We start from the raw sequence: 14,664 nt of genomic DNA, 5'->3' as shown, positions 1-14,664 counted from the left end.
TGGATGGGGATTATGGAACCAGATGGCCTGGGTTCAAATCCCAGTGCTACTGTGGGACTTTGGGCAAATCACTGAACCTCTCAGTGCCTCAGTTTCCACATCTATAAAATGGGAGATACACTACTCCCTGCCGCATAGGGTTGTTGAGAAGATTAATAAGTTAATATGAACAAAGCCCTCAGAAAGATGTTTGACACATAGCACTTGTTCACTAAACATGAATGAATGAATGAAGATGAATGAAGGAATCCAAGTCACAGATCATAACCTGAAGTTCTGGCTCCACCTGCGAGAACTTGGGTGTGGCTGGGCTTTGCTTTTCTCGTCTGTCTTATGGAAACAGTTTTCTGAGTGTGAGGCTCAAATAGGTAACAGGGCCATTGCCTCTTATCTGTGGCACTGGCCTGCCCACACCGTGTGTGTGGGTGTCGTGGGGAGGGAATATGTCTGTAAGCTCTGGCCTCCTGGCCTTACCTGCTGACATCCCTGCTGAACTTCGGCCTTTGCTGCTGAGCCAGCACCTGCCTGAGTCTCCCATCGCTGGGTGGGAATGGAGGGGGCAGCCCTTGAACTTGAGGGACACAGATGCAGCCATGGGTAGCAAGTGTTCCTTGGCTAGTCTTCCCGGGGAGGGGGAGAAGGAACAGGTGGAGGTTCTGGGACCTCAGGTGATGTCAGCCGAGGTCCTCTTCCTCTTCTTGTGCGTCAGGTCTGGCTGTCACCCTGGCCAGACATGATGTCAGTCTGCTCCAGAGAACAGGGGGCACACGAGTCTGGAGGCCAGGAGGCCTCCATCTTCTTCCTGCCACCAGGCCTCTGGAACCACGGCTGAGTCACTCAGTCTCTCTGAGATGAGTTGCTTTGTGTGATGTAATCTACTCATGTTGTAGGAATGAAACAACAGAGATGAATTTATTTAGAAATAATTAAGTTCTTTGAAAACTACTGCTCATTTGACTGACTTCCCCTTTATGTCAGGCATTTATGGAGCATGATCTATGGGCCAAGTATTCAGGTATACATACAAGTCTCAGGGAACTTCTGTGTTGCTCAGTCTAAGCAAAGTGCTGCAACAAAACCCCGTGGACTTGGGGGCTTAGACAGTAAGGTCTGTTTCTCACTCAGGTCGGAGTCCAGTGCCGCCCAGGAGCCCAGCACCTGCCGTTGCCCAGGAGCCAGGCCCCTTTCACCGTGTAGCTTTCCTGACTCCTAGGGCCTCACTGTCCTCCACTGGCTCCTCTGTGGGAGGTGCTGGGGCCGAGCCTGGAAGTGGCGAACTCCATTTCTACCTACAGCCCGTCAGCACCTGGTCGTGTGAACCCACCTGACCGTGGGGAGGCTGGAAAGCATAGACTTAGCTGTGTACCCAAAGGGAAATGCCAGCTGTTGGGAGTATCAAGCATAGTCCTTGCAACAGCCTATTGTTTGATGGAGAAACCGGCATGAAGGCAAAGTAATTTGCCCAGGGTCACACATCCAGTGGGTGATAGGAATGCAGACTGCTGGTTCTAAAGCCTGCTCTTTACACGTCTTTCAATGTCTTAGATCAGTGTTTTCAGCCCAGGCTGTTCATCAGGCGGGGGATCTTTCTCTTTATTTATAAGAATTGTATGAAGACATCTTAGTTTTTTTTTTTTTTTTTAAATAGACTTAGGTTTGCTGTGTGCACGGCTCTGGGAGATGCTGTGGCCGGTACTCAAAGGCAGGACCCTGCTCCAAGGATCTGGGCCATGACCCCACAGGGTGAAGGGACACGGATATAGCGGATTCTGACTTGGGGTGGAGAGCCTCGAGTGTCAGGATTTTGTGCCCAAGGCCTGGGGTCACACCTGCTTCGGTCCTGGGACTTGGTGGGTTGCACTTCAGCAAGGCACTCTTTGAGCAACGAGAGATCAACCTATTATCATTTTTTTACTTCTCTCCTGTTATGCTCTCACATACTGTCTTTGGCTAACAGTGATTCTACATTTGGTTTTTCTTTCTTTAGTCCCCTCTGTTCCTCAATTATAATTTAAAAAAAATCTACTGCCTCTAATCTTTCTGGATATGGAATAGCAGACAATCAAATATGTTTGAAATGTATCTAAAATCAGAGTGATTAGACTGTGAATTAGACTTAAGGACTCGACTGTTGGTAAAAGCATAAACTTTAATACAGATGGTCCTTGACTTACGATGGCTCAACTTACAGTTTACAGACTTGATGATGGTATGAAAATGATATGCATCCAGAGAAACTGTGCTTTGAATTGTGAATATTGATCTTTTCCTAGCTAGCCATGCATGGTCTGATACCCTCTTGTGATGCTGGACAGACAGTGAGCCGCAGTTCCCAGTCAGCCACGAGATCAAGGGGGGACCTAGCAATATACTTAGAACCATTCTGTACCCACACAGCCAGTATGTTTTTCACTTTCAGTACAGTATGCAATGAATTACATGAGATATTCAGTACTATATTATGAAATAGCCTCTGTGTTAGATGATTTTGCTCAACTGTAGGCTAATGGAAGTGTTCTGTGCCCTTTTAAGATGGGCCAGGCTAAGCTATGATGTTCGGTAGGTTTGATGTATTAATATTAAATGCATTTTTGACAATGATAATGTCAACTTACAATGGGTTTATTGGGACATAACCTCATTGTAAGTAGCAGACAATCTGTATGTCAATTATATAACTCTATTATAGCAGCAGCAGCAGTAGCAGCATTCTGCAGCTTAATTTATATCCCAGATGACATTGCCATATAAATGAAGCATAGCTATTCCATTATAAAACTTTAAACATCAGTGCTTACCCGGTCGCCCCTCTTACCTCATGCCCTTCTTGATCCAGTGAAGACGCACTGGCCTTTCATTTGCCCACAGTGCACATTTTTACTTGCCATATTTTCTTGATTCCAAAAGGTTATTTTATCACATAGTATCATCTCTTAAATGGGGTGAATCTTTTAACTGATGGACATCATGGTATCATGCCATAGTTTTCTTTCTTAGTGGCACAATTAGTATATCTTAGGATAAATGATGTCTTAGAGTCAATGAAGAGAAGGCAATGGCACCCCACTCCAGTACTCTTGCCTGGAAAATCCCATGGACGGAGGAGCTTGGTAGGCTGCAGTCTACCTGGTAGGCTGCAGGGTCACTATGAGTCAGACATACTGAGCGACTTCACTTTCACTTTTCACTTTCATGAATTGGAGAAGGAAATGGCAACCCGCTCCATTGTTCTTGCCTGGAGAATCCCAGGGACGGGGGAGCCTGGTGGGCTGCCGTCTGTGGGGTCGCACAGAGTCGGACACAACTGAAGTGACTTAGCAGCAGCCGCAGAGTCAATGAAATACAGTATTTTTTGTTATTTGAAGAAATTGACAAATTGTTCTGTTCCTGTAGCCTGTCCCCCCACTGCGCTGGAAGAAACAACCTCCTCATTCGTGTGAAAGTGCACAACCTTCTTATAACGATAACAAGAATAAGAATAATAATACGTATAAGATTTAGCACTTGTAAAGCATCTACTGTGTGTCCAGCACTGCTCTGGGCACTTTTCGTATGCCTCTTCAACAATGTTAGAGCCCAGCTATTATCCCCATTTTACAGATGCGGAAATTGAGTCTCAGAGGTAGAAGTGGCAAATCCAGGGATCCAGGCAGTCTGTCTAGCTCTGAAAAATTATGCTGTGATTCTGGGAGACAGCTGAAGTATCTACCTAATGAAATGAAATGAAGGTACTTAAATGAAAAGTATCTTCATTTAAATCAGGGCTTTAACCAGGGAGTGTTAGGAACATGCTGGAAGAATTCTTCAAGTAATTTTACAGCACAGTCAGAGTCGAGATCCCTTGGTTTAAATAGTCTGGGTGAGTCCCCCCAGCTCTGCTCTTCTGGGATTCCTGGCCTTCCTTCCTGGTGATGCCACCCACCCCCAGTCCAGGGAAGCTAGGGCAACCAGGGGCAGCTGGTTGCCTCTAAACAGTCCGAGCCTCTAAAACCCTTTGAGATGGAGCCCCTGGTTAGAAAATGGGGCTTTGAGACCTTAAACTAATATGTGCTTTTAATCTTTGTTCCTTTTCCTTCTGTTTCTTTTTCTCCCTTCCTCCTTTCCAGCTCTGGAGTGCACAGAAAATCAAGCAGGTAATTCCATTTTGGATTCCTTTCCTTCGTTCCCTTCTGCTGACCTCTGAAACCCTGCCCTGCCCTGCCCCCACCCCACCCCACTCCACCCCACCCCACCCGCTTCCTTCTTGCTCTGCACCCAGGCCTGAATCTCTGAAGACGAGCGCTCAGGTCAGCCTGCCTTTCCCTGGGCCCCCTGAGCTCCTTCCCTGTGGGTTCTCTTCATGAATCCTCCTTGTGTTTCTTGTGCGCATGGCATGGGGGACAGAGGGCCTGCAAGGTAGGCATGGGCTGCTCTGCCTGCATTTGGTTTGAGCATTTGTCAGGAGGGGAAGCTCCGCCTGTGGCCCATGTTTGGTTTTTTCTTGCCCCAAATGGTAGGGAGGACTGACCAGCCACAAGGCAAGGGAGGATACAGCTACAGGCCACTGGGGTCTCCCCTGGGGGGGCTCCCTCACCTCCTCCCCCTCTCTTCTCCCACATCCCTTCTCCCTCCCCAGTTGTCACCTTGTGCCCTGTTCCCTGCTCTTGCCAGGCTATTCTACACCCGGACACCAATGAGAAGATCTTCATGCCTTTTAGAATGTCAGGTAAGCCCTCGGGACCCTCTGGTTCTTCTCAGGTTGGGCCACTCTCGAGGGTCACAGCTCCGACGGTATCCGGATGTTACACCCTGTTGCACATTCGGCCACACTTGCACCTGCAAGGTCATTTTGGCTCAGCTGTACAAGGCTGGCCAGCCTGTGGAGCTTTGGAAATGTGTCTGTCTGTCTTCTCTGCCTGAGCAGCTGGGCTGGAGTCCAGGCATCCACAGGTGAATCTGGTGCGCCCACCCCAGGCTGATACCGCTCTCACTTAGCCGCAGCTTCAGGGTGGCGTTTGTTACGGCAGCCCTGCCTTCCGTGAGTCACTCCTCTCTTAACTGCACACGCAGCATGCCTTCCTTCCAAGCCCCGCTCCCTGCTCAGCCCTTTCATGCAGTAAATCCCCAGTCTAACTCCCTTGTCTCTGATCCTACTTTTAACCTGCCCTCTGTATGTACAGGCTGAGTTTGCACCACTGCACACACAGGGAGGCAGATTCCCCTTGCATGGAGACCAGAGGGCAGAGGGGGCAATGGGAGAATGTGTCTAAGATCCCTGCCCCCCGGAAGTCCCCACCCTGTGGCCACTAGAGGGACAGCTCTATGTACAGCTTGAAAGTGAAAGTTGCTCAGTCTGTCCAGCTCTTTGAAACCCCATAGACTATACAGTCCATGGAATTCTCCAGGCCGGAATACTGGAGTGGGGAGACTTTCCCTTCTCCGAGGATCTTCCCAACCCAGGGATCAAACCCAGGTACCAGCTGAGTCACAAGGGAAGCCCAAGAATACTGGAGTGGGTAGCCTATCCCTTCTCCAGGGGATCTTCCCGACCCAGGAATTGAAGCAGGGCCTTCTGCATTGCAGGCAGATTCTTTAGCAACTAAGCAATGCACAGCTTATGTACAGCTTAGTGGCCTAGAAAGCCCTTGCCTGTACACTGGCTGGGGCTGGCGTGGTTGCCCTGCCTCCAGTTCTGAGAGGCTAAGGTCCTTGTCCAGAGTCATGAAACAGAGGCCAGTCTCACAGCAGGGTGCTGCCGCCTCCTCCACGCCAGTTCCCAGGGTGGTGCGGGGCGGGTGGCAGGGCGGCTGACTGCTGCCTTGGGAAGCCCCACCAGGGCAGGTTCTCAGTCCAGGAGCTGAGTCAGCGTCCCCACCCGCAGAGAGCCCGACCTCATGAGGGTGGGGGAATATAGGCAGCCAGGTGATGTCACTGTGTAAACCAGGGCAGTTAGTGCCTGGTGACCCCGGCCTGGCCATGAGGAACTCCAAGGCAATGAAGGTTCTTGTAGCCGTGGCTGTGGGTGCTCCGAAGTACCTGCACGGGGCCATAGCAGGCTCTCCTGCTGAGAAACTTATCCTGCAACTCTCTCCTCAGTCTTTGGGCCTCTCCCCAGTGGTGTGGGTAGGAGAGCGGTCTCCTGGTATGCATACGCAGGAGACCAGCGTTTGCTCTAGAAGTGACCCATACAAGTGTGCTTCCCTGCTGCGTGGCCACCAGCTGACTGGCTGCTGGGAGCTAGAGGCTGGGACAGGAGGATGCCCACCTACAGCAGTGAGGGTGAAGGAGGGAGCCGTGTCACAGTCCGAGGCCGTGGGCAGCCATGAGGTGGAGCCCAGGGCCCAGCTGCACCACACGCAAGCCCTTTCCTGATCTGTTGAGGCTGTCCAGCCAGGGACCTAGAGATTCAAAGAGCTCTGGCACGAAGTCTCCAGTAACGGTCATAATGCCGGGAAAGTAAGGGTATGTTTTAGAAAGACAAGGTGAGGGAAGGTGGAGGACATTCCAGGGCCTTCAGAGACACTGTGGGGAGTGTGGGCAGGGACGTGGACATCATGGAGGAAGTCGTGGGAGGACCGCCAAGTGCAGAGTGCCAGTGCCCCAGCCGTGGGTGGCCCCCTTCAGGAGTGGGGCCCCTGGTTTTGGAGCAGAATGAGAACTGAGGGGAACAGAGACAAAGAGGTTGGGGGACACAGGGGAGCCCTCTGTCCTGGGGAGGGCTGAGCTGGGAGAAGGTCTGGGGGCTGGAGATGCCTCCTGCTTAACTGACCCGAGCCCTTTCCTTGGGGCCACTGCTAAGATCAAGGTCAAAAGTCTCTGTGGCATCTCGGTTGAAAGGCAGGTGGGGCAGAGGATTATACAGCTTGACTCTTCTCTGTCCTCTCACAGGTTACATTCCTTTTGGGACGCCAATTGTAAGTATTACCGTCAAAGGGTTTTCTTTTCTAAAATATTTTTTAATGTATAGCTTTACATTACCATTCATAAATATTTGAGTGAGTTGCTGATTTAGGATAAATTCCTGGAGGGGAATTATTGTAGAAAGCGTCATGTATTTCTTCTTAATTCTCTTGATGTGTGTTATCAAACCTCTTCCCATAGATTGTCAGTAATTAGGACTTGCTGGTTTGATTACAGGGAAGTTTTTCCAGGGAGCTTGGGAAGTCAGAAAGTAAGGATGCCTTCTGAAAACTGAAGAACTCAGCATTATTTTTGTTCAGTTTTGAAATCGAGATTAAGTTTATTCAAATTTTTTTATATTGGAATAAAACGAATGTACAGAAAGGTTGCATTTGTCATAAAGGTACAGCTTGATAAATTTTCACAAAGTGAGCTCAGCAAAGTAAACATCACTTAGATAAACAGCATTATCAGCATCTCAGAAAGCTCTTGTGAACCCCTCTCAGTCCTCACAGGGAACCACTTTTCTGATTTCCTTCATTATATTCTCATTTTGCCTGTTATCAAACTTTATATAAATGGAATCACTTATATAAATGTACGTTTTGGGGGGCCTGGCTTCCCTCATTCAGCTGTTTATGAGCCTTATTGTTATATGTAGTATTAACTTGTTCTAGTTCGTTGCTGCCTAATATTCCACCACACATCCTCATTTCTCTTACATTTTGCCTAGGAGGCCAAAGAGATAACAGCTAAGTGAGAGGGGTGATCCTAGAATCAGAACTGGGTTCAGGACAGGTGTATGTGTAAAATGATATCGCAGTTTCTTATAAAATTAAACATATGCTTACAATGTGAGTCAGCAATCCTACATTTAGGTATTTACTTTAAGAGAAGTGAATGCGCATGTCCGTACAAAATCTATACATAAATGTTTATAGTAACTTTTTTCATATTCGCCTAAACTGATGGCCAGGATGCCAACAGACGTTAAAACCACTAAGTGAAAAATGATTGGGAACAGGATATTTACCTAGTCTAAAATTTCCTATTTATTTCATAAATATCATTCTATATTTATTAATTTATAGCCTCCTATAAATAAGGGGCTTCCCCTCTACCTCCCACTTTCTTGTGTTTTAAAATTATCAGTATGGTCTTATATATTTTTTGTGTTCCATGGATAATAATTTACTTTTGTCATTACTCATTTTTATATAAAAATTATGCTAAATTTTACCAGTAGAGACCCTTAAGGCAATTTTTCTGTCCATTTGACATGACATGTTTTTTATTCTTTGAATATGTACTTCAATACTTACTGGCACAATGTATGGATATTACAAACTCATCTTGTAGTTTCCTGCTCTGGACCTGGGCTCATCCATTTCTCCAAAGAGCCTGATTCCCTTCCGAGGGGAATGGTATTTAGAAACCAATATCTGGCTGTCTAGGTAGGCTCTCTGTGCTCATTGTCACTGGCGTGTCATTGCTTCTAGCCCCTCTTAGCAGATAGATCTAGGACCGACAACTTTTTAAAAATCATGACTTCAGACTAATATGTCTAATTCCAATCCAACATCTCAAAATTAATCCCCTCCTTCCATTCCATACCTACAATCTTTCTTCTCCCTGAGTGAGAATACAACAATGTATTTATTCAGTTACAAAATCTTGCATATACAAATAAAAGAACTTCAGCATTTCTGCATTAGTGCCACTCAAACATATATTAATCCACCAAAACGTACTAAATAAACCTCAAGATTTCTTTGAAGCTCTTTTTGTCCATGGAATAGATCCTACATATAGAGCATATAGTTAGAGGACTGTGTTCAAAAGTTATTTGAATTATTTTCTTCTGTGTGTATATGTTATTTATTTGAGATATAGTTAGGTTTATTTGTTTCTGTTGCCATTGAATTTCAGATGTTTCCCCATTTTTATTGATTTATTTTTAAAACATATAAAATATCAACATAATTCAAAAGTCAAAGCTATATTGCGTGCTTTGTGCTAAGTCGTTTCAGTTGTGTCCAACTTTTTGTGACCCACCAGCTCCTCGGTCCATGGGATTCTCTAGGCAAGAATACTGGAGTGGGTTGTCATTTCCTTCCCTAGCGGATCTTTCCTATCCAGGGATTGAACCTGTGTCTCTTATGTCTCCTGCATTAGGAGGCAGGTTCTTTACCACCTAGCTGTATTAAAAAGGCATAATACAATTCCATTTCCCTCTCTAACCCTTCATGGGAGGTCCTTCCCACTCATCCTCTCTAAGCAAATAATCTTATGCTTCTATTTCTTTTTATAAAAATAAGCAAATGCAAATATATTTTCCTTTCTTTTTTTATAAAGGGTAGCATACTATATACAGAGAAGGTAATGGCAACCCACTCCAGTATTCTTGCCTGGAAAATCCCATGGATGGAGGAGCCTGGTGGGCTGCCGTCTATGGGGTTGCACAGAGTCGGACACGACAGAAGCAGCTTAGCAGCAGCAGCAGCAGACTGTATAACCCTTTGTCTAATGTTTTTTTCACTTAATGACATACCTTGGAAATCACAGTATATCAGTTTACAGAGATCTTCCTCATTCTTTTTTTTTAAATAGCTGCATAATAACCTGCTATGTGGAAGTCCCATAATTTACTCAACTATTTTCTTAAATGGCTTCCCCGGTGGCTCAGACAGTAAAGACCTGCCTGCAGTGTGGGAGACCCTGCGTTCAATCCCTGGGTCGGGAAATCCCCTGCAGAAGGGAATGGCTACCCACTCCAGTATTTTCCTACATATGGACATTTAGATTGTTTCCATTATTTTGCCAGTATGAATAAGCAAGAATAGATACTCTTGTACATATGTGTTTTGATATTGTTGGAAATATATATTAAGGGTAAATTTGTAGCTTTTCTGTAAGGAGTAATTAAATAGTCATTTCTGGCAATACTGAGCAAGAAAAAAGAAAGAGGATACAAATGAACAATACTAGGACTAAAAGAATAATTAAGTTTAAAAGATCAGAATGCATTGAGCAATCTGAGGCAGTAAATTTGAAGACTTAGAAAAAATGGATACATTTCTAAAAAAGTATAGATTACCAAAAACTGCCTGAAATACAGGATTTGAAAAGACCTGTAAAGAGAAAGAAATTAGATCAGTTGCTTAAAATGTATGCACCAAAGAAGTAACAAAAAAACCAGAACTTACCACTAGGCTCCTATGATCTTTCAGGTGAACACACTCAAAGGAATAGCCAAATTCGATCTTTACAAAACTCTTTAAAGAGAATAAAAAAGAGGAAATGTTCCCCAATTCATTTATGAGGCACTTTGAGACCAATACCAAATAAGTAGATATAAGAAAGAAAAATTATAGGCCAATGTCACTTATGAAATTATACATAAATAGTCTAAATGAAATAATAACGAGTTGAATCCAGCAATGTATTAAAATATATCATATAATATTTACCAAAAATGGTAACATTAGAGAATGTATTAATGTAGTTAATTAAATTGAAGGAGAAATGATGACTTAGTAGATACAGAAAAATCATTTGATACAATATAACTCCATTTATAATTTTTTAAAAAAGATTATTTAGGTCTAGAGAGGAGGTTCACTAACTTAATAGAATATCTGTCAAAAAAGAGGAAAACCACCAAACCCCATAGCGAACACTATTCTTTAAAACATTTTTTATTTGGAGGATAATTGCTTTGCTATTTTGTGTTGGTTTCTGATGTACAGCAACATGAATCAGCTTTAAGTATCCATGCGTCCCCTCCGTCTTGAGCTTCCCTCCCACCCTACCCCCATCCCAGCTCTCTAGGGCGTCACAGAGCACTGAGCTGAGTGATCTGTTTCACACGTGGGAGTGTCTATGTCAATGCTCCTGTCTCAATTCGTCTCTTTCTCCTACTGTGTCCACAAGTTCATTCTCTATGTCGTGCCTCTACTCCTGCCCTGGAAATAGGTTCATCAATACCATTTTTCTGGATTCCATGTATATTCGCTAATGTACAATATTTGTTTTTCTCTTTCAAACTTACTTCACTCTGTATAACAGGCTGCAGGTTCATCCACCTCACTTTAACTGATTCGAGTTCCTTCTGCTTTACGACTGAGTAATATTCCATTGTGGGACTTCCCTGGTGGCTCAGTAGTAAAGAATCCGCCTGCCAATGCAGGAAATGTGGGTTCACTCCCTGGGTTGGGAAGATCCCCTGGAGAAGGAAATGGCAACCCACTCCAGTATTCTTGCCTGCGGAATCCCATGGACAGAGGAGCCTTGGTGGGCCACGGTCCATGGGGTCACAAAAGAGTTGGACCTGACTTAGCGACTAAACCACAGCAACAACAACATTCTATTGTATAAATGCACCACAGCTTCTTTATCCAGTCACCTGTTGATGGACATCTAGGTTGCTTCCATGTCCTAACTGTCACAAATAGTGCTGCTGTGAACATAGGGCACAGGTGTCTTTTTGAATTATTGTTTACTCAGGGTATATGCCCAGTAGTGAGATTGCTGGGTCATATGGTAGTTTTTATTAATTTTTTAAAAATATAAATTTATTTATTTTAATTGGAGGTTAGTTACTTTACAATACTGTATTGGTTTTGCCATACATCAACATGAATCCACCACAGGTATACACGTGTTCCCCATCCTGAACCCCCCTCCCTCCTCCCTCCCCGTACCATCCCTCTGGGTCGTCCCAGTGTACCAGCCCCAAGCATCCAGTATCATGCATCGAACCTGTACTGGCGATTCGTTTCATATATGATATTATACATGTTTCAATGCCATTCTCCCAAATCATCCCACCCTCTTCCTCTCCCTCTCCCACAGAGTCCAAAAGACTGTTCTATACATCTGTGTCTCTCCTAGTTTTTTAAGGCTCCATACAGTTTTCTATAGTGGCTGTATCAATTTATATTTTCACCGATAGAGCAAGAAGGTTCCCTTGTTTCCACATCCTCTCCAGCATTTATTATTCGTAGATTTTTTTTTTTGATAACAGCCATTCTGATGATGGCCATTCTACAGTGAGGTGATCACTGTAGTTTTGATTTGCATTTCTTAATACTGAGCAATGTTGAGCAACTTTTCATGTGTTTGTGGCCATCTGTTTGTCTTCTTTGGAGAAATATCTGTTTAAGTCTTCCACCCATCAATCTTTTTTTAATTGGAGGTTATTGCTTTACAATATTATGTTGCTTTCTGCTGTACAACCATGCGAATCAGCCATAAGTATACAGATATTCCCTCCCTCTTGAGTTCCACCCATTATTTGATTAAGTTGTCCATTGCAAGTACCGTTCTTAAAGATGAATCAAATAAAGGTAAAATCTTAATGTCTGGGACAGAGTAAGAATGTTTGATAATAGTGCTTCTATCTGTCATTTTCCTAAGAGACTAACAAGTAGAATAAGACATGAAAAATATCAGGATTGGAAAGGAAGAAACACAAGTATTCATGAGAACAGGCAAACTGTGGGAACTACTGTTTTATAAGAGTTCTGGGTGTAGGACAAATATATAAAATCATTGCTGTATGCCTATAGTTCAGTTCACTTCAGTCGCTCAGTCGTGTCTGACTCTTTGCAACCCGTGAACCACAGCACGGCAGGCCTCCCTGTCCATCACCAACTCCCCGAGTCCACCCAAACCCATGTCCATTGAGTCGGTGATGCCATCCAGCCATCTCATCCTCTGTCGTCCCCTTCTCCTCCTGCCCCCAATCCCTCCCAGCATCAGGGTCTTTTCCAATGAGTCAGCTCTTTGGATGAAGTGGCCAAAGTATTGGAGTTTCAGCTTCAACATCAGTCCTTCCAATGAACACCCAGGACTGATCTCCTCTAGGATGGAGTGGTTGGATCTCCTTGCAGTCCAAAGGACTCTGAAGAGTCTTCTCCAACACCACAGTTCAAAAGCATCAATTCTTCGGCGCTCAGCTTTCTTTATAGTCCAACTCTCACATCCATACATGACCACTGGCAAAACCATAACCTTGACTAGATAGACCTTTGTTGGCAAAGTAATGTCTGCCTATAAGCCTATAGCAAACATTTAGATTTTGGTTTTTAAAAAAACATTTAAAATAGCACTTAGAATGATAAGTTACCCAAAATAAATTCAAGAAAAAATAAATTACCCAAAATAACTTCAAGAAAGGATATGCAAGACCTTTATGGAAAAACTTATAGCACTATATTGAAGGCCACTGGAAGCCTTCAACTAAATAAATGGATAAATATATCACCTTGGGTAGAAGTATTTGTAATCATGAAGATACTCATTTTCTTCAAATTATATTCAATATAATTCCAATCAAAATAACAGGGTTTTTCATGGAACTTAACAAATTGATACTAAAAATTAATGAACAGGCTAAACTGTGGTGTTGGAGAAGACTCTTGAGAGTCCCTTGGACTGCAAGGAGGTCCAACCAGTCCATTCTAAAGGAGATCAGTCCTGGGTGTTCACTGGAAGGACTGATGCTGAACCTGAAACTCCAATACTTTGGCCACCTCATGTGAAGAGCCGACTCATTGAAAAAGACTCTGATGCTGGGAGGGATTGGGGGCAGGAGGAGAAGGGGACAACAGAGGATGAGATGGTTGGATGGCATCACCGACTCAATGGACATGGGTTTGAGTGAACTCCGGGAGTTGGTGATGGATAGGGAGGCCTGGGGAGAAGGCAATGGCACCCCACTCCAGTACTCTTGCCTGGAGAATCCCATGGGTGGAGGAGCCTGGTGGGCTGTAGTCCATAGGGTCACTGAGTTGGACACAACTGAGCGACTTCACTTTCAGTTTTCACTTTCACCCATTGGAGAAGGAAATGGCAACCCACTCCAGTGTTCTTGCCTGGAGAATCCCAGGGACGGGGGAGCCTGGTGGGCTGCTGTCTATGGGGTCTCACAGAGTCGGACACGACTGAAGTGACTTAGCGACAGTGATACGTAAGAAAACAACACAGGAAAGAAAAAAATGAACAGGGCTACAATTGTCAGTACTGATAAATCTCAAAAACAATGATGAATGAACAAAAATAGCAGAGTAAGAATCCTGTCTGGTGTAATTTATGTAATGTTTCAATACGTAAAGCGATATTATATATACTATATATTAACATATAACAATATGTAATAATATATATGTATGGGTATGTTTTTCATGGAGTCATAAAAACACTCATGGGAACAGTCAGCAACAGCTTCGTGATCCTTCTTACCTCTGGAGAGAGAGTGCAGCGGGATCTAGCAGGACAGGAGGAGCTTCATTCATGGCTTTTATGTTTCATCTTTCAAAAAGAAAATTTTCACAAAAATTTAGCAAAATAATTAGATTTGGCAGTGTGTGGATGTTCATTATACTGTCCTCTGGACTTCGCTGCACACTTGAAATGTTTCACTTTATGCGTGTATTTTAAATATGTATCGGCATGTTTAGGCACATCATTCTCATCTCTATGCTTTTGTAGTTTCCCTGAAACTTCTACATTGTTCTGAAATATTCTGAGCAAGTATTATAAACTTCTCCCACCATAATTGTGTGTGTTTAATTTCCTTACATTGCTCATAGTTGTTGCTGGGTACATTTCAGTGCAGTGGGGTTTGGTATGTTCATGACATTTTTGTCTGGACCATTATAGTCTGCACCTTCCCACCTCTCTCTTTCTCTCACAAATGCACACACACACACACACACACATGAAATATCTGCTTCTCTGAATATCGTTGTCTTGAATTCTACTTCATCTCATGTTAACATT

The 14,664-nt window shown here is 44.1% G+C and overlaps 1 protein-coding gene across 10 annotated transcripts in view; it reads left to right on the top strand.

The window, feature by feature from the left end:
• Positions 1–14,664, top strand: part of SFXN5 (sideroflexin 5) — a 126,220-nt gene that overhangs the window by 36,588 nt on the left and 74,968 nt on the right. For 8 of the 10 annotated variants that reach the window (XM_042246345.2, XM_027966998.3, XM_004006070.6 and 5 more), the window contains exons 4-6: positions 4,107–4,133; positions 4,651–4,705; positions 6,868–6,893. The exons of 1 other annotated variant lie outside the window; for it this stretch is intronic. In XM_042246345.2, the coding sequence (XP_042102279.1) occupies positions 4,107–4,133; positions 4,651–4,705; positions 6,868–6,893 (108 nt within the window). Of the gene's footprint in view, positions 1–4,106; positions 4,134–4,245; positions 4,287–4,650; positions 4,706–6,867; positions 6,894–14,664 lie in introns of those variants that run through there. One more of the 10 variants, XM_060413911.1, reaches the window with a different exon arrangement.

Source organism: Ovis aries, chromosome 3 (assembly GCF_016772045.2).
Source record: "Ovis aries strain OAR_USU_Benz2616 breed Rambouillet chromosome 3, ARS-UI_Ramb_v3.0, whole genome shotgun sequence".
Taxonomy (NCBI): domain Eukaryota; kingdom Metazoa; phylum Chordata; class Mammalia; order Artiodactyla; family Bovidae; genus Ovis; species Ovis aries.
Note: the sequence above shows the minus strand (reverse complement) of the source record. Positions and strands in the feature narration are given on the sequence as shown.